Raw genomic sequence first — 15,420 nt, forward strand, 5'->3', positions numbered from 1 at the left:
CAGTGACTCCTCCTTGTTTTTCTCATTATTTTCTCCGGCCTTGCCGCCAAAAGTGGGGCCTGGCCGGAGGGGGCGGGCAACTCCACTAGCTGGAGTGTCCTGCTGGGTTGGCACAAAGGAGGTGAGCCTTTGAGGCTCACCGCCAGGTGTGACAATTCCTGCCTGGGGGAGGTGTTAGCATCTCCACCCAGTGCAGGCTTTGTTACTGGCCTCAGAGTGACAAAGGCACTCTCCCCATGGGGCCAGCAACATGTCTCGGTTTGTGGCAGGCTGCTAAAACTAGTCAGCCTACACAGATAGTCGGTTAAGTTTCAGGGGGCACCTCTAAGGTGCCCTCTGTGGTGTATTTTACAATAAAATGTACACTGGCATCAGTGTGCATTTATTGTGCTGAGAAGTTTGATACCAAACTTCCCAGTTTTCAGTGTAGCCATTATGGTGCTGTGGAGTTCGTGTAAAACAGACTCCCAGACCATATACTCTTATGGCTACCCTGCACTTACAATGTCTAAGGTTTTGTTTAGACACTGTAGGGGCACAGTGCTCATGCACTGGTACCCTCACCTATGGTATAGTGCACCCTGCCTTAGGGCTGTAAGGCCTGCTAGAGGGGTGTCTTACCTATACTGCATAGGCAGTGAGAGGCTGGCATGGCACCCTGAGGGGAGTGCCATGTCGACTTACTCATTTTGTTCTCACTAGCACACACAGGCTTGTAAGCAGTGTGTCTGTGCTGAGTGAGGGGTCTCTAGGGTGGCATAAGACATGCTGCAGCCCTTAGAGACCTTCCTTGGCATCAGGGCCCTTGGTACTAGAAGTACCAGTTACAAGGGACTTATCTGAATGCCGGGGTGTGCCAATTGTGGATACAATGGTACATTTTAGGTGAAGGAACACTGGTGCTGGGGCCTGGTTAGCAGGGTCCCAGCACTCTTCTCAGTCAAGTCAGCATCAGTATTAGGCAAAAAGTGGGGGGTAACTGCAACAGGGAGCCATTTCTTTACACTATCATAAGCAAAATATAAGCTGACGAACATTATTGGGCCTGATTCACAAAGGTAAACTCAGACGTTTGGTCTAAACTTAGACTAAACGTCTAAGCTTACGACTTTGGGAATTCACAAAGGGCATTTATGAGTACTATCTTTAGGGCGGCACTCCTATTCTTTAAAAATGAAGCAAACATGTCCATGTCAAGTAGAACTGCTGCTATAGTTGTGGTAGCATACTATTCCAAGCACAAATGATATTACTATGCATATGCATGATGCTAGAAAAAGAAAAAGAAATCAATTTGTAAGTGGGAACATTCTGGGGTAGATTTATGAAGGAGAAAACCAGACCTGGAATCTGATGTCTAATAAAAAGCCCTTACTGTTCTTACTTTTTTTAAAAACATACAAAGATTTTATGATTACTTCAAAAGTCTTGAAAATGATCTTATGAAAATGCATATCTTTCGCTTGTTCACGTGAATAATGCTATTGCATATAAATATAACACACTAATACACAGAACAAAGCAATACAAATATCAATGTGGGCATGTGGCCTGTGAGATAGAGATTTGACAGTCAGTGCCACTATCTTGGACCAAAATCAAGCCCAATACACTTGCCACAGCAAACTTTTCAAGAAGGCTTGCTAATCAAATCTAAGGCTTTGTATGCATCAACATACACAATAGCAGTCATGCATGAACGTCTAGCACAAAACGTCAATGTTCACAGATGTATATTCCCAGAAGACATAAAAAATGTAAATTAGTGCCTAAGAAACACATGCTTGTATATGACAGACAATGAGACATCTGACACAAGCCCAAACAATGCAAGTGCGACTGGCTTAGACATGAGTGGTTTAAACACGCACGAGTGTGCAGAATTTACTGAAACGGCTTTGTGTGGCATATTAATAAGCGTGGCCTGTCGTGCTAAAGTACTCCAAATTTACATACCCACGATTCCAAAGAGGTGCAGGGTGGAAGGATGTTTATGTGATGGGGGGCGATAGATGCTGTTGTTTGCATACTTGGCACCTCCAAAGCCCTTACCTTTAAGGAAATTGACACGTTTTGCAACGCATTTCTGATCATCTTATCCAGTCCTAAGTTAAAGTGTGGGTAACCATACGTGAAGGAATTGCAATGAACCCAGTTTTCACGGGATGAGTGGGGAAAATGAAACGGTGATGTGGAAAAGCAATTTGAAGTGAGTGAAACATTCTGACTCGTTTTTACTCTTTTCAATTTCATAATTTTCATTTGCACCACTGGTGTATTGTATGCGTGTCATATGTTTTGTTACTTTTAGAACTGTTGTCTTGCTTTTCTCTACATTTCAAACTAAAGACATTTTTAAATAGCATTTCATTGTCGTGCCTGGTTTCATGAATAACAGGATTGTGCATTACTTGAGAATACCTGTAAATTAAACATGATTATCGTTAAGTTACACCTCTCTGTAAGTCGGCTCCTATGTTTTTAAACTAAAAGTCTTCCTGTGTATTCCAGGTGAATTTGGCAGCTCAGATACCATGGTATGAGAAGCTGGCAGAGCTGAAAATGCCCTGGGAGTGGAACAAAGGCCCTGGTTCTCATATGTTGGCTATTGAAAACCTGAATGTTAAAGTCAGCAGTGGTCAGATGCTGGCTGTCATAGGAAGTTCAGGTGAGTGCATCCTCTTGTATCCAAGCAAAGGCTAAGAGAAAGAAAATGAGTTCTGCCAAGCAAGCAATGCAACACTGCTTAGAACCAGAGCATGAGCTCCTAGGGAAACTCAGACTGTGTATTTGGTGTAATGTAAAATTGACTATAAAAAATGATTTTAATGGGATCAGTAACTTTTAAAACTGAGGTCATGAAGAAGTCATAAAAATGCACAGCTGTTTCTTTATATGCCACCCTTACAGTGTCAGCATAATATGGAAGCACTGGTATATAGAAAGTAATGTAGGCCACCTCAAAAGACACAATTGCACAGCCAAATGTACAAAAGCAATGAGTGCAAAGGCAGAGTTTTGGCACCGGTGAAGTCTGTGAAGTTTTTGTTTTTCAACTGGAGGTTTTGGCTGCTGAAACTCTGGGGGAAAACTGCAAATCAGCATGAAAACAAATAATCCCACGTTATTCACCAAAGGCATATAATTCACGTTATTTGCCCACGTGTGGAATTACCAGGCAGGGTCCCTATGAAAGGTTATTCATGGGCAAGGAAATAATGACCACTTCTAAGTTCCCTCCTGACTGAAAGGATATAGACCCTGGAACACATAATTTAACATTGTCTAGAAATATTAAACTGTATGTTTATTTGCTTTTTCTGAACGACAAACCACAGACATTTAAAATTCTCCTAAATCGTGTTTGTTGGGCTTGGCCCTTTCTGCAGGCTCATACCCAGACTATTTGACTTAACTCTCCTGATTTCTGAACCCATTTTTATTGGCTTTTTGGACTGCTGCTCTCTTCTTTAGACATGGTAGATGTGGCTTATACCCAGCTGGCATATTTATTTTACTTGTAGGTATCTACTAAAATGGCACTATCTGTGTCCAGGGCCTGTAAACTAAGTGCTACTAATGGGCCTGCAGCATTGATTGTGTCACCCACTTAAGTAGTGCTTTAAACATGTCTCAGTTCTGTCATTGCAGCCCATCTGTTCGTTATAAACTGCCATTTCAACCTCTCAAAACAAATCTTTTGCCAGGCTCAAGCATTCTTTTTTAATACATGTAAGTCACCACTAGGGAAGGCCCTGGAGAGACAGAGACCAGAGGGCAGGATGCAGTGTATTTAAAATGTAGGAGTTAAAAGTTGTACATGTCTTGGTAATGAAAAACTCTCAAAATCGTTTTTCACTACTGCAAGGCTTGCCTCCTCCATATGATAACATTGGAGTTCCCTTATTACATTTAATAGGTGATAATTTCCAAATAGGAGCAGGTAATCAATAACTGTTTGGTGTCTTTGGAATTGTAATCAAAACTCTAATGTTGAAGTCAGATTTTAAATTACAGTTCTAAAAATGCCACTTTTAGAAAGTTGCCATTTTCCTAACTTAGCCATTTAGTGCCTGCAGCGTTCCTTTGGGACACATGACTGGGTGTAGTTGACAGTCAGGCTTTATGTATTCCTCCTAGATAACCACGCACAATAGACAGCTTAATTGTGCCTTAAAAAGTCATCACTCGCAGGATGGGAGAGCAGAGCCAGGCACAACCCTATTTACACTTGAATAAGCTGTATCCTGCTTCTAGTAAAAGGGTTGCATACCCCTTGTAGTTAGTCTGGAGCCAGGACAGGGTAGGCAGGAAGCCTGTCACCTTCAAAGGGAAACCTCTAGTAGTTTCTCCCACTTCAAATGAAGGCTTATGTATTAGACACCAACTCTTCACGACACTTATGGACCTGGGAGACAATGGGCCTGATTTAGAACTCAGCGGATGGGTTACTCAGCCACAACAGTGACGGATATCCTGTCTGCCAAAATCGAAACCCAATTATGTCCTATGGGATTTAGATTTTGGCAGATGGAATATCTGTCACTGTTGTGACAGAGTAACCCTCACGCCGAGTTCTAAATCAGGCCCTAAGTCAGGAAGAAGGGCTGCTCTGCTGCTGAAAGGACTGCCACTCTGCTGGTCTGCTGCTCTGTTGGACTACTGCCCTGCAGGGCTGCTGCCTTGGTGGACTGGTGTCTTGCTGCCCTCCTGCCAGGATCAGAGGGATTTGGATTTGCACTTGAACCCAGGACTCTCAGAGTGGCTCCAAGGGTTAGTCAGCTGGCCTCTCCTTCAGAGCCAGAGGAGCATAACAGGCTCACATCCACCTGCACCAGCATCCAAATCAAGCTGGACCAAGTCCTAGACCCCTCCCCCAGTGCTGGCCCTCAGCTTGGTGTGGCCCCATAGTTGCTGAACTGAAGTTTTTGTGCTCTTCACAACCACGAACAGGCCAGTTGGCACCAAAACCTTGTCACTCGCACAGCCCGCCAATGCAAAATTTCATCAACCTGACTCTTCATGCTACAGCTTGCGTCAAACCGACTCTTCGTGCTAAAGCACTGACCGCTTGTGCCATTGTGAAGTTCTTGCTTGCCTACTCCCGATGACAATAGCTCTTTGTGCTACAGCAACGACCGTCCACGATGCCATGCTGCTCTTCACGCTATATTGCTGAGCTTCCATGATGCTTCTGCGCTCCTTGCAGCCCCTTCCACCATGAGCAGGTGTCTTTGTGATGGACTGAGAAGGTAACATTGCAACAGGAGAAACCTAGTCCCTGTATCTGAAACAGGCTCCAACGTTGTTAGCCTGATCTTGTGACTTTCTCCCAGTCTTGCATGCAAGTGGCACTATTTTTCACTTAAATCTTTCAAATTGTATTAGGGGCCTGAGGACTGTATCCTGAGAAGTTATGAGTAGGGATGTTGGGCCTGAATAGTGAGTAATGTTATTTTCCTAACATGTCCATTGATGTTGGTCATCTGAAATGGCAATAAAGAAATTAAAAAATAATCTTTCAAATTGCATGTCTCTGGTTCTACTGATTGGATTTTTTTAATCTTGGTCTTGTGTCTATGTTTCTAAAGTGGTGTGGGATTTTTCTTATGTAGCATAGTCACTTTATTACTGTTTGAAGTGCTGCATAAATACTTGACACATTGTTTCTAAATTAAGCCTGACTGCTCTGTGTCAAGTTACTAAACGGTTGAGCTCAGATTAATTTGGGGTTTGCTTGTGCCTCATCCTGACAAGGATTGTGGTTTCTGCTTGAGTGGGGTTTTACCCTCCTCAACCAGAAACCCAATTCTCACATTGTTCGTTTTGGAAAATTCTGACATTTCCATTTTAACGTGTTTATTAGCTGAAACATCATACATTCAACTGGAAAGAAAACATGTAAATAATTCACACCCAACATTTAACCAAGTGACCAAAAATAATGCTTCCGTCATAATTCAACACACCATAGCACAACAATTTCTAAGAAGGATGGCGATCTGGCTTACCTGAGCAGTGATGTTCCCTTACAGAAGGTCTGGCAGTGACAATTAACACACTTTCATAGCTGAGAAAGAACCTCAGCAATTAAGACAGCTCCTCTCAAGAAAAGCCCTCCCAAGCTAATAGCAGATGTTATCACTGTAAGATATTGACAGCATATGTTAACATTACACCATGACCAATCTAAGCAGTATTGCCAGTAGTGATAACCCAAGTATTTCAGGTGAGGTTAACAACAGAAATGCCAGAAAAAAGGTTATCAATATTAAATGCCTCATGCTGACTAAAAAACACCCAGAGCAATGTGTGCCATCTGACACAAATGATATGAGACTGTCCAGTCCATCATTAACTATCATTCAACTATCAACTTTAAATGTGTTTTGGAACTGCACACTTTTCTATCCTTCAATACCTGAAAACACATTTTTTAACAAATGCCACTTTTTATTTGGAGCAAACAAACTCCATTTTCCATAAGAAATAAATGTTCCTGAAAAAAAGCCTTGAAAATATCAGTTTTCATTTTTAGTAACTGCACAGTCCCCAAACATCAGCTTAATATTTTCATCAAATACTCACAATCAAATGTACTAATGCCGCCTATATTTTCTGCTTACAGTCATAGGCATGGATGCTCACCATAGTATCAAGGTTGCCTGTAATATGACAGTGATGCCCACCATTATGCTAGGGCTACCAGGGTGCCAAGTCTGGACACCATAATGTCCAGGATATCAACCATACATCAGTCATTCCCATTATTATGTGAGGGTCAGACATCCTTTTGTCCAGAATGGCTAAAAGTAGACCAGTAATGCTTTTCAAGTGTCAATGATGACTGCCAGTATGCCACAACTAGATTATTAATGCCCAAAATATGTAAAAGATGGGCATTAATATGCTATTGCCATAGTTATGCCATGAACAGTCACAGTTGTACCAGAGATGACCCCCTTATGAATGGGGTAGTGTATACCTTTGGTGGTCCTTAACACCAGGCACAGCTTCCAGGGAGTGACACTGTTTATTAGGGAGGTACATCATGTCACAGATACACATAAATGTTCACAAATGCATGCATGCATGCATACATATGAATGCACATGAGTCTCCTAGTTGTCTCAGCTCTGAATTCATACCCTGCTTGCCTCAGCTCTTGGGCTGCTCATGCATCCAACTAACATATTTTCACTCTGGCTCATGCAGTCTCACAATTCAATAGGATGGCACTGGTTACAGTCCAGGCTACTGCTGGCCTTCTTCTTCATGGTCCATTGCCTACACACATGGTCTAACTGATAGAGCAGGAACTACTACATAGTCACACTCCTTGTGACTTAGCTAGATGGAGAGTGGAGCCAGATGATCATGCGGCAGACCCCACAGGCCAACATGGTGTGAATTTGAGTGTTATTAAGGGGCCTGCTATTGGTTTGGCTGGCTGTCACTGTAAGTTATTTGAGCTGACTAGTACTGACTTCTTGAATATGCACACAACCTCTGAATGAGATTCTGGGTTTAGTGTTGCCTCTAAGAGCTATATTGAAGATCCTGGTGACCTACCAGTAGCTCCTGAGCTACTCGTTTGAAACGTCTGATCCAGTGGCTGGCACAAGATGCCTCAAATTAAAAAGACCTGGGAGGCCTTAATAGGCAGCTACACTATCCTAGAGCTACGAAAGACTATAGCAAACAAAACAGCTCAGCTAGAGAAAAGCAAAGAGACTTAGATCTGGTCAATAGTATGTGCTGGACAGTGCTTTATTTGTTCTTGTTGTTTCTGGTGCAGAGCACGGGCACTTATTTTTGAGGGCTGGCACTTATTTTTCTGCCTCAAACATTTACTGCGAGTAAAGGACACATATGGGAAAGACGGAGGAAGAGAAAAATGAAAAAGCATCACAAAGGGGAAAAGCAGAAATCTGCAAGAGTGAGCTGAAGGGGCAGGGAGTGGCTTTATATGGATTGAAGAGGCCGGAGATGGCTTCAGGATTACGCTGCCTCAGTATTCCGTGTTCGCACCCATTTAATTGCAGCAGCCACGTGTTTAAGAGGGCTTTGAGCACCGGCACATTTTTATTTACAAATTAAGCACTGGTGCTAGATGACCTAGGTAGAGCGGGGAGAAAAGCGGTGTGGTAAGTCATAAATGGGGTCTCTGGTTGGCAGTCAGTTTGCACTCTGTCCAAGCAGGGACCGTCACTCTTGTCAGGGTAAAGGAGATACACACTTGGATAACCCCTGCTCACCCCCTTGGTAGCGTGTCACAAGCAGTCAGGCTTATCCCAAAGGCAATGTGTAAAGTATTTGTACCAACACACAGAGTACTACAGTGAAAGCACTACAAAATGTACACCAGACCAGTTTAGAAAAATAGCCAATATTTATCTAAATCAAACAAGACCAAAACAACAAACACAAGTAAGGTTATGAATTTTTAACATTATAAAATCTTACTCCATAGAAAACAATGGAAACGCTGTTGTTACACAAAGTACCTTGTTTGCATCAAAACTAAAGCAGCGAGGGCGAGCGTGCATCAGAAAAGTCGGAGATCCGTACATTCCTTACTCGCAAGTGAGGTCATGCATAATTTCTTCTCCGGCTAGGCGATACGTTGTTTTTCTCTCCCGCAAGAGAGCGATGCATCGATTTCCGGACAGGGCACCTCAGCTCCGTGCAAGTTCACATTGATTTTGACACCCAGCAATGATGTGTGTGAAATCTGCCCGCACGGTGATGGAACACTGCTCTGCGTGGGGGTTGCGTCATTTTCAGCAGCCACAAGTGGGTGTTGCATTGTTTCACCAGCCGCGATGCAGGTGGTTCATTTTTACAGCCGCGTTGCAGGTGATGCATCAACATTTTCCCAGCACGGATCCTGTGCAGAGATTTCCACCTTGGTTCTACCAGCATCACCATTCAGGGGCCCGGTGACTGGATAGGGCACTACTTAGCAGGGAAGGAGTCTCAGCAGAGAGTCCAGGTGCTGGCAGAGGAAGTCTTTGATGGCCCTGAGACTTCAAAACAGGAGGCAAGCTCAGTCCAAGCCCTTGGAGAAACTTCACAAGCAGGAATATACCACAAAGTCCAGTCTTTGTCCTCTTTCAGGCAGAAGCAGCAACTGCAGGCCAACCCTGCAAAGCACAGTTGCAGGCAAAGGGGCAGTACTCCTCCTCCACCTCTTCCGCTTTTCTCCTTGGCATAGTTCCTTTTGAGTCCAGAAGTAATCTAAAAATCCAAGGTTTGGGGTCCACTACTTATACCCCTTTCTGCCTTTGGAGTGGGCAAATGTGAAAGGAAAGTCTCTGTTGATCACAAGATCCTGCCTTGCTTAGGCTTGGTTCCAGACTCAAACCAGGGGGTTGAAGACTGCACTATATGAAGGCAGGCATAGCCCTTTCAGGTGTAAGTATGCACTCCTTTCTCCCCTCCAGCCCTGATGGCCCATCAGGATATGCAGGCTACAGCCCAGCTCCCTTTGTGTCACTGTCTAATGGAGATTCAAAAACAGCCCAACTGTCAATCTGACCTAGACAGGGAATGCACATTCACAGCATGGTTTAAGCAAGAAAATGCACACTTTCTAAAAGTGGCATTTTCAAACTGACAATCTAAAAACCAACTTTACCTATAGATGTTTTGTTTTGTTTATTTTTTAGAGACCCTAAACTCCATAGTCTCTATCTGCTCCCGAAGGGAAACTGAACTTAAAGGTTATTTAAAGCAAACCCCATGTTAACCTATGAAAGAGATAGGCCTTGCAATAGTGAAAACCGAATTTGGCAGTATCTCACTGTTAGGACATGCAAAAACACACGAGTACATGTCTTACCTTTAACATACACTGCCCATGGGGCTACCTAGGACCGACCTTAGGGCTGCCTTACATGTAGAAAAGGGGAAGGTTTGGGACTGGCAAGTCGGTACCCTTGCCAGGTCGAATGGGCATAGTCTCTATCTGCTCCCGAAGGGAAACTGCACTTAAAGGTTATTTAAAGCAAACCCCATGTTAACCTATGAAAGAGATAGGCCTTGCAATAGTGAAAACCGAATTTGGCAGTATCTCACTGTTAGGACATGCAAAAACACACAAGTACATGTCTTACCTTTAACATACACTGCCCATGGGGCTACCTAGGACCGACCTTAGGGCTGCCTTACATGTAGAAAAGGGGAAGGTTTGGGACTGGCAAGTCGGTACCCTTGCCAGGTCGAATGGGCAGTTTAAAAACTGCACTCACAGACACTGCAGTGGCAGGACTGAGCCATGTTTCAGAGGGCTAGTCATGTGAGTGGCACAATCAGTCCTGCAGGCCCACTAGAAGAATTTAATTTACAGGCCCTGGCACTTTTAATGCACTTTATTAGGGGCTTAATAGTAAATCAAATATGCCAATCGTGGAAAAGCCAATCACACATACAATTTACACAGGGAGCACTTGCACTTTAGCACTGTTCGGAAGTGGCAAAGTGCCCAGAGTAACAATACCAGCAAAAACAGAGTCCAGCACACAGTCATAACATGGGAAGCAGAGACAAAAAAAACAGGGGAGATGACACCAACGATGCCAGGTCTAACAGTATGTACGATTGTGAGGTGGAGATAATGTTGCACAAAGAGCTACCAGCTGAGCTCAGCTCACTGTTCCACACCAGTTCAGTTGGTCAAGCAGTAAGGATCTGCCTTTAATATGCTAACACATGTAAACATGAATACACATTTATTGTTTGCATATATTAGAAAATTAAAGTCAAATGTATTGACTTTGCCAATGCTTGTGCAGTGTTGAGAGTCTTCTCCTTCCTTCTTCATTCAAATATTTTGAAACATCAATAACATTAATAACTTCGAAATTAGCTTCTGCGATTCCTCTCATTGGTTTCTATGAACAGTAGGCTTCAATGTTATTTTTTTTTTAACTTTACTGTTGAGTTCCTGAACTACATACTATTATTCATATACAGGAATTGATTTCAAATGTGGGTAATATTGTACCATATTTGTGAAACACATATTAAAAATGTATAAGCTATAAACGAACACGCTATCTGACCTAAAACTCACTGCATTAGAAAAACAATTCAGCAAGTGAAGAGGAGGAAAGGCAAGCAAGGAAGCTGCCAGGAGATCAAGGATGAAGCATAATACCAGAGTGGAAAAACGTAATGAGAGTAAATGAACTGAAGCTGAGGGGTCATCTCGGACGTAATTTACGCTTATGAGTTGGAGGAAAAAACAGAAAAAGACGTTAACTGCACTGCAGAATGAGATACATTCCTAAAAGTGCATATCTAAAGGGAGGGTTAACTAGAAATAACCACAGTTACCAAGAACACCTTGAGGTGAGTGTATGAACTGGTTAGGCATTCTGCAGAGGGAAAGGCCCCTAGGATTGCATAAAACACGATGAACAGTGTTGTGTAGTCCTCAGATGTCTAGGATTTGGGTAGTAATATGTAGTCAATTTGTTTTATTTTGAGTCAGTGTTTTGTCAAGTACCTAAAAGCAGTCACTCTTTTTCTAACGAAATATTGTATATTGTTTTTAATTCAAATGCTGTTTGTTCCTTCATATTAGAATGGGAAAACAAGGCAGACGGACAGACCCTCAAACAAACAGGTATTTAGATATATAGATGGACGGATGGACGGGGAGACTTAAGGAAGAAAGATAGAAAACTAGATAGATAGATAGATAGATAGATAGATAGATAGATAGATAGATAGATAGATAGATAGATAGATAGATAGATAGATAGATTGGTGTAAGGACACTGACTGTTGCTAGGAGCTTTTTTGAATTCCTCAACTGTCAATGGAGCTTCACACAGGGGTTGCACCAAGGCTATCAACGGTGACACAGGCCTGCTCCCACTTAAGAACTCTGTGCACCATAAAAACAACAAAGGCTGAATGTAACTTTTCTTCCCAGGTCAAACCTTACATTTTATCTCCACTGTATACACATGTGGCCTGCTCTCACTAGTGACACAGTTAAGCTGAAATTCCATCTTACCTTTGCCATATTTTACAAGGGGACTTCCCCTCACACTTCATTGGTCCCCTGCAGACTTCCACTCAGTGCTTAATTTGAGTCAGTGTCTGCCAGTGCATGGCACCAGCACTTAATTCTCAACACCGGCACTTATGACAGTCCATCACATGGTGACACTACTTGTCTTTTAATAAGGTGAAAACATCTGCAGTGTTTTGGAATTCAATATACATTCAAAATTGGTAATACCAGCAGTTCAGGACATTTTTTTAGCTTTGGTTGGCCTGAAATAGTTAAAATTGTCACAATTGTAGTGTGAGGGTTAGTAGTTATGTTGGCACTGGCATTAGCAGTGCCTGTGGGGCAGTTGGAGGTGCAAGCTTTAGTGGACTTCTGAAAAGGGGTATAGCAAAATCTTATTTAGGAATCAAGACCTTTTGCTGAACTGTAATTATGCTGATCAACTTCTGCAGCACCAATCGACTCCTCTGTAGGTGTTAAGCCTTTAAGCTTGGCCAGTGCTTCTGTTGGTGAGTCAAATGGCAATTCAATGAGACCGGCTAACTTCATTTTGTTAATACACCCTGGTCAATGGCATTGCAGGTGCTCAGCTGAAGTATGTGAACTTGTCTCACTCTGCCAACTAGGCTGAAGTAATGAGATTCATGTGAGAAGGATAACTTTACTTATCCATTTACAACAACATCACTGACATCCAATGTAAGACTGTGATATTACATCTATATGATTTGTAAAGATGAATTTATAATACATGAATTCTGTAATCCCTGTCTGAAAAACAGTCTCTAATTTATATACAATAGGTGTCTTGTTATTCCATATAACTTTCACCTACTTGCTAGAGATGCGTTATAAAACCCTCCAGTAATTATATAAGTAAAGTGATGTGGCCTACAACCACCTGCTCAAGAAAGAGTAAATAGCAGTCTTCTGGCTTGAAATGCAGCCACTGAGGCTGAAAAAGGCCAGGAGTCAACCACGTAGATCATTCCAGTCAAGTAAAAATGGTAGGAGAGTGGAGCAGTTGAAGGCCAGTTCAAAATCCTTTCTACAATTCTGGCAAAGGCTCACAGCAAGGCAACTTCTAGAAGGAGCCTATTTAAAGAACATGGATAGCTGAGAAAGTTGGAAATATAAAAGAGAATACTATACCCAGTCATTACAAAAGAAAAACATGACAATGCAGAATAAATAACAAAAGCTGACCAGAGAGGCGAGAAAAACTATAAAACAGGGTTACACTTAAAAATGCATGTTTTAGTAATAAATGGGAGCTGAAAGAACCTACACATAGGTTTTAGAAAATACAGCAACCAATATCTCCTGTTATCTGCAATAGCAGACTCGTGGTTGACAGACTAGGTTGGCAGAATAAAGAACTCACAACCCTAACAAAGTCTTATGACAAAAATCAGTGCTTGTATTTTGTTTATAAATGGTAAAAAAAAAACTATAAATCCCAAAAAGGAATAAGTAAAATACCACATCCTTACAACTAGTAAAAAAAAGTAGCATGATGCTACATACCACCTTGTTGCATATTAGATACACCTGGACAGTTAATGTAATCCTGCCCTAGTACTTTGTGGTTACTGTTGACTCTGCCACAAAGTACCCTAAGAAAGCATCACACAGGAGCAAGACTATCCCATTGTAGTTTGGACTCTGTTTGTCACTTTCACAAGAGTGAGGTTTCCAAGAAAGTTGTCCATGACAGTCTCAAACATAATAAATGATGTTTGTCTACAGTGCATGTGAGATTGGCAAAACATTCTCAACTTGACTTCATCCCCAAACAAATGGGCTTATTGAAAGACTAAATTAGACCAGGAAGAGCCTTGAAGAGACTTAAAGTAGGAGGTGGCACATTCTCCCACAATCGCTCTTACAGTGAAGTCTCACAAAGAGAAGTTAGTCTCAGTCCCTTTCTTCTTTAGCTTATGTAATCTCGTCACAAACAAACCTGAATAGCCATCACAGGGAGCCCTCACTTGATGTGATCAATATCTGTTAGGTATCAGGTCCAAGATAACTCAATAGATGAAGATGCCATGCAAGAAAATTCCACATTTTCCAGGGTCTCTCTTTCCCATTCCAGTGATGTTCCCCATGAAACATTGACCATATTCAAAATGACCCTCCTGCTTTAATATGACGTGATGTCTAGGTAGTCCATGTATACCTGTCTCAGAAAATGCAAACATTTACAAAAGAACAAGCTGTGCTCTAATGATTTGTAGGACATCTGGTATAATCAGGATACCCCAGCACCTTGTGCTACATCATGTTAACCACCTGTGGTCTCCAATAAAGGTTGCGTGGCAGTCTCATATTATGCAGCAACACATGATGTGTGTAGGAGGCTGGCCTGGTTTATAGTGGGTACCTAATGTACTTACACCTTATATCAGGTCCAGTTATCCCTTATTAGTGAAATGTAGTCAGTGTCTAGAAGCCAGATCTCTAGGAGTAATGTGGATGAGCAGTCAAGGCCTAACTAGGAGACATGCAAAGCTCATGCAATACCACTGTAGTCACGCAGTACTCACACACGAAAGAAAATACTCAGTGTTACAAAAATTAAGGTACTTTATTTTGGTGACACAAATGCCAAAAATACCATAGAGACTATACTCCCTTAGGAGGTAGGTAATACAAAAACTATATACACTAGTATGCAGAAATAGCTGTAAAAACAGAAAACAGTGCAAATAGTGAAAATCACAATAGTTAGAAATGGGCCTGGGGGAACAAAAAACATATACTAAGAAAGTGGAAAGCGAAAGTCCGTTTCTCACCTAGACGAGTGTAGTGTGTAGAGGGGCGCTGGGCGTATTGGAAAACACCAAAGGTAAGTAATAGAGCCTACCCTATAGCCCAGGAAAGTAGGAGTAAATCACAGTAACTTTTCCAGAGCACACAAGAACACAAGAAAGAAGATTATGCAAAAACTAGAAGAGACTGCAAGACACCAACAATGGATTCCGGGACCTGAAGACCTGTGGAAGAAGGGGACAAAGTCCAAGAAGCCCTGAAGTGTCCAGGGAGAACAGGAGCTGCTGCTAACCTCGGATGAAGGTGCGAAAGAAGAACCACCAGTGAAGAACAACAGTCGGTACTGCACCCAAGAAGACGGATGCGGGTTCCTATTTGGTGCAGATGATGTCCCACAACAGATGTATTATTGCAGTCTAGTTTGCGTCGCTGGATTCTACAAACAAGCCGTGGCACACGCAAAGCTCGGGGTTAGTGGAAAATGGCACTGACCAGGACCAGGAGGGACCTGCTAGACTCTACCCAGGAGGGGGAGACAAAGAGGGCTCTCAGCAACTCTGAGAGCCCTCAGAAGACCAGACAGGGCACACAGGAGTCCCACAGCACGGGGACAAAGA

General features: G+C 42.5%; 1 protein-coding gene across 1 annotated transcript in view; it reads left to right on the top strand.

Moving 5' to 3' along the window:
* Window positions 1–15,420, top strand: part of ABCG8 (ATP binding cassette subfamily G member 8) — a 238,405-nt gene that overhangs the window by 108,663 nt on the left and 114,322 nt on the right. The window contains exon 3 of the mRNA XM_069233997.1: window positions 2,512–2,668. Coding sequence (XP_069090098.1) covers window positions 2,512–2,668 — 157 coding nt within the window. The remainder of the gene's footprint in view (window positions 1–2,511; window positions 2,669–15,420) is intronic.

This window comes from Pleurodeles waltl, chromosome 5 (genome assembly GCF_031143425.1).
Source record: "Pleurodeles waltl isolate 20211129_DDA chromosome 5, aPleWal1.hap1.20221129, whole genome shotgun sequence".
Lineage (NCBI taxonomy): Eukaryota > Metazoa > Chordata > Amphibia > Caudata > Salamandridae > Pleurodeles > Pleurodeles waltl.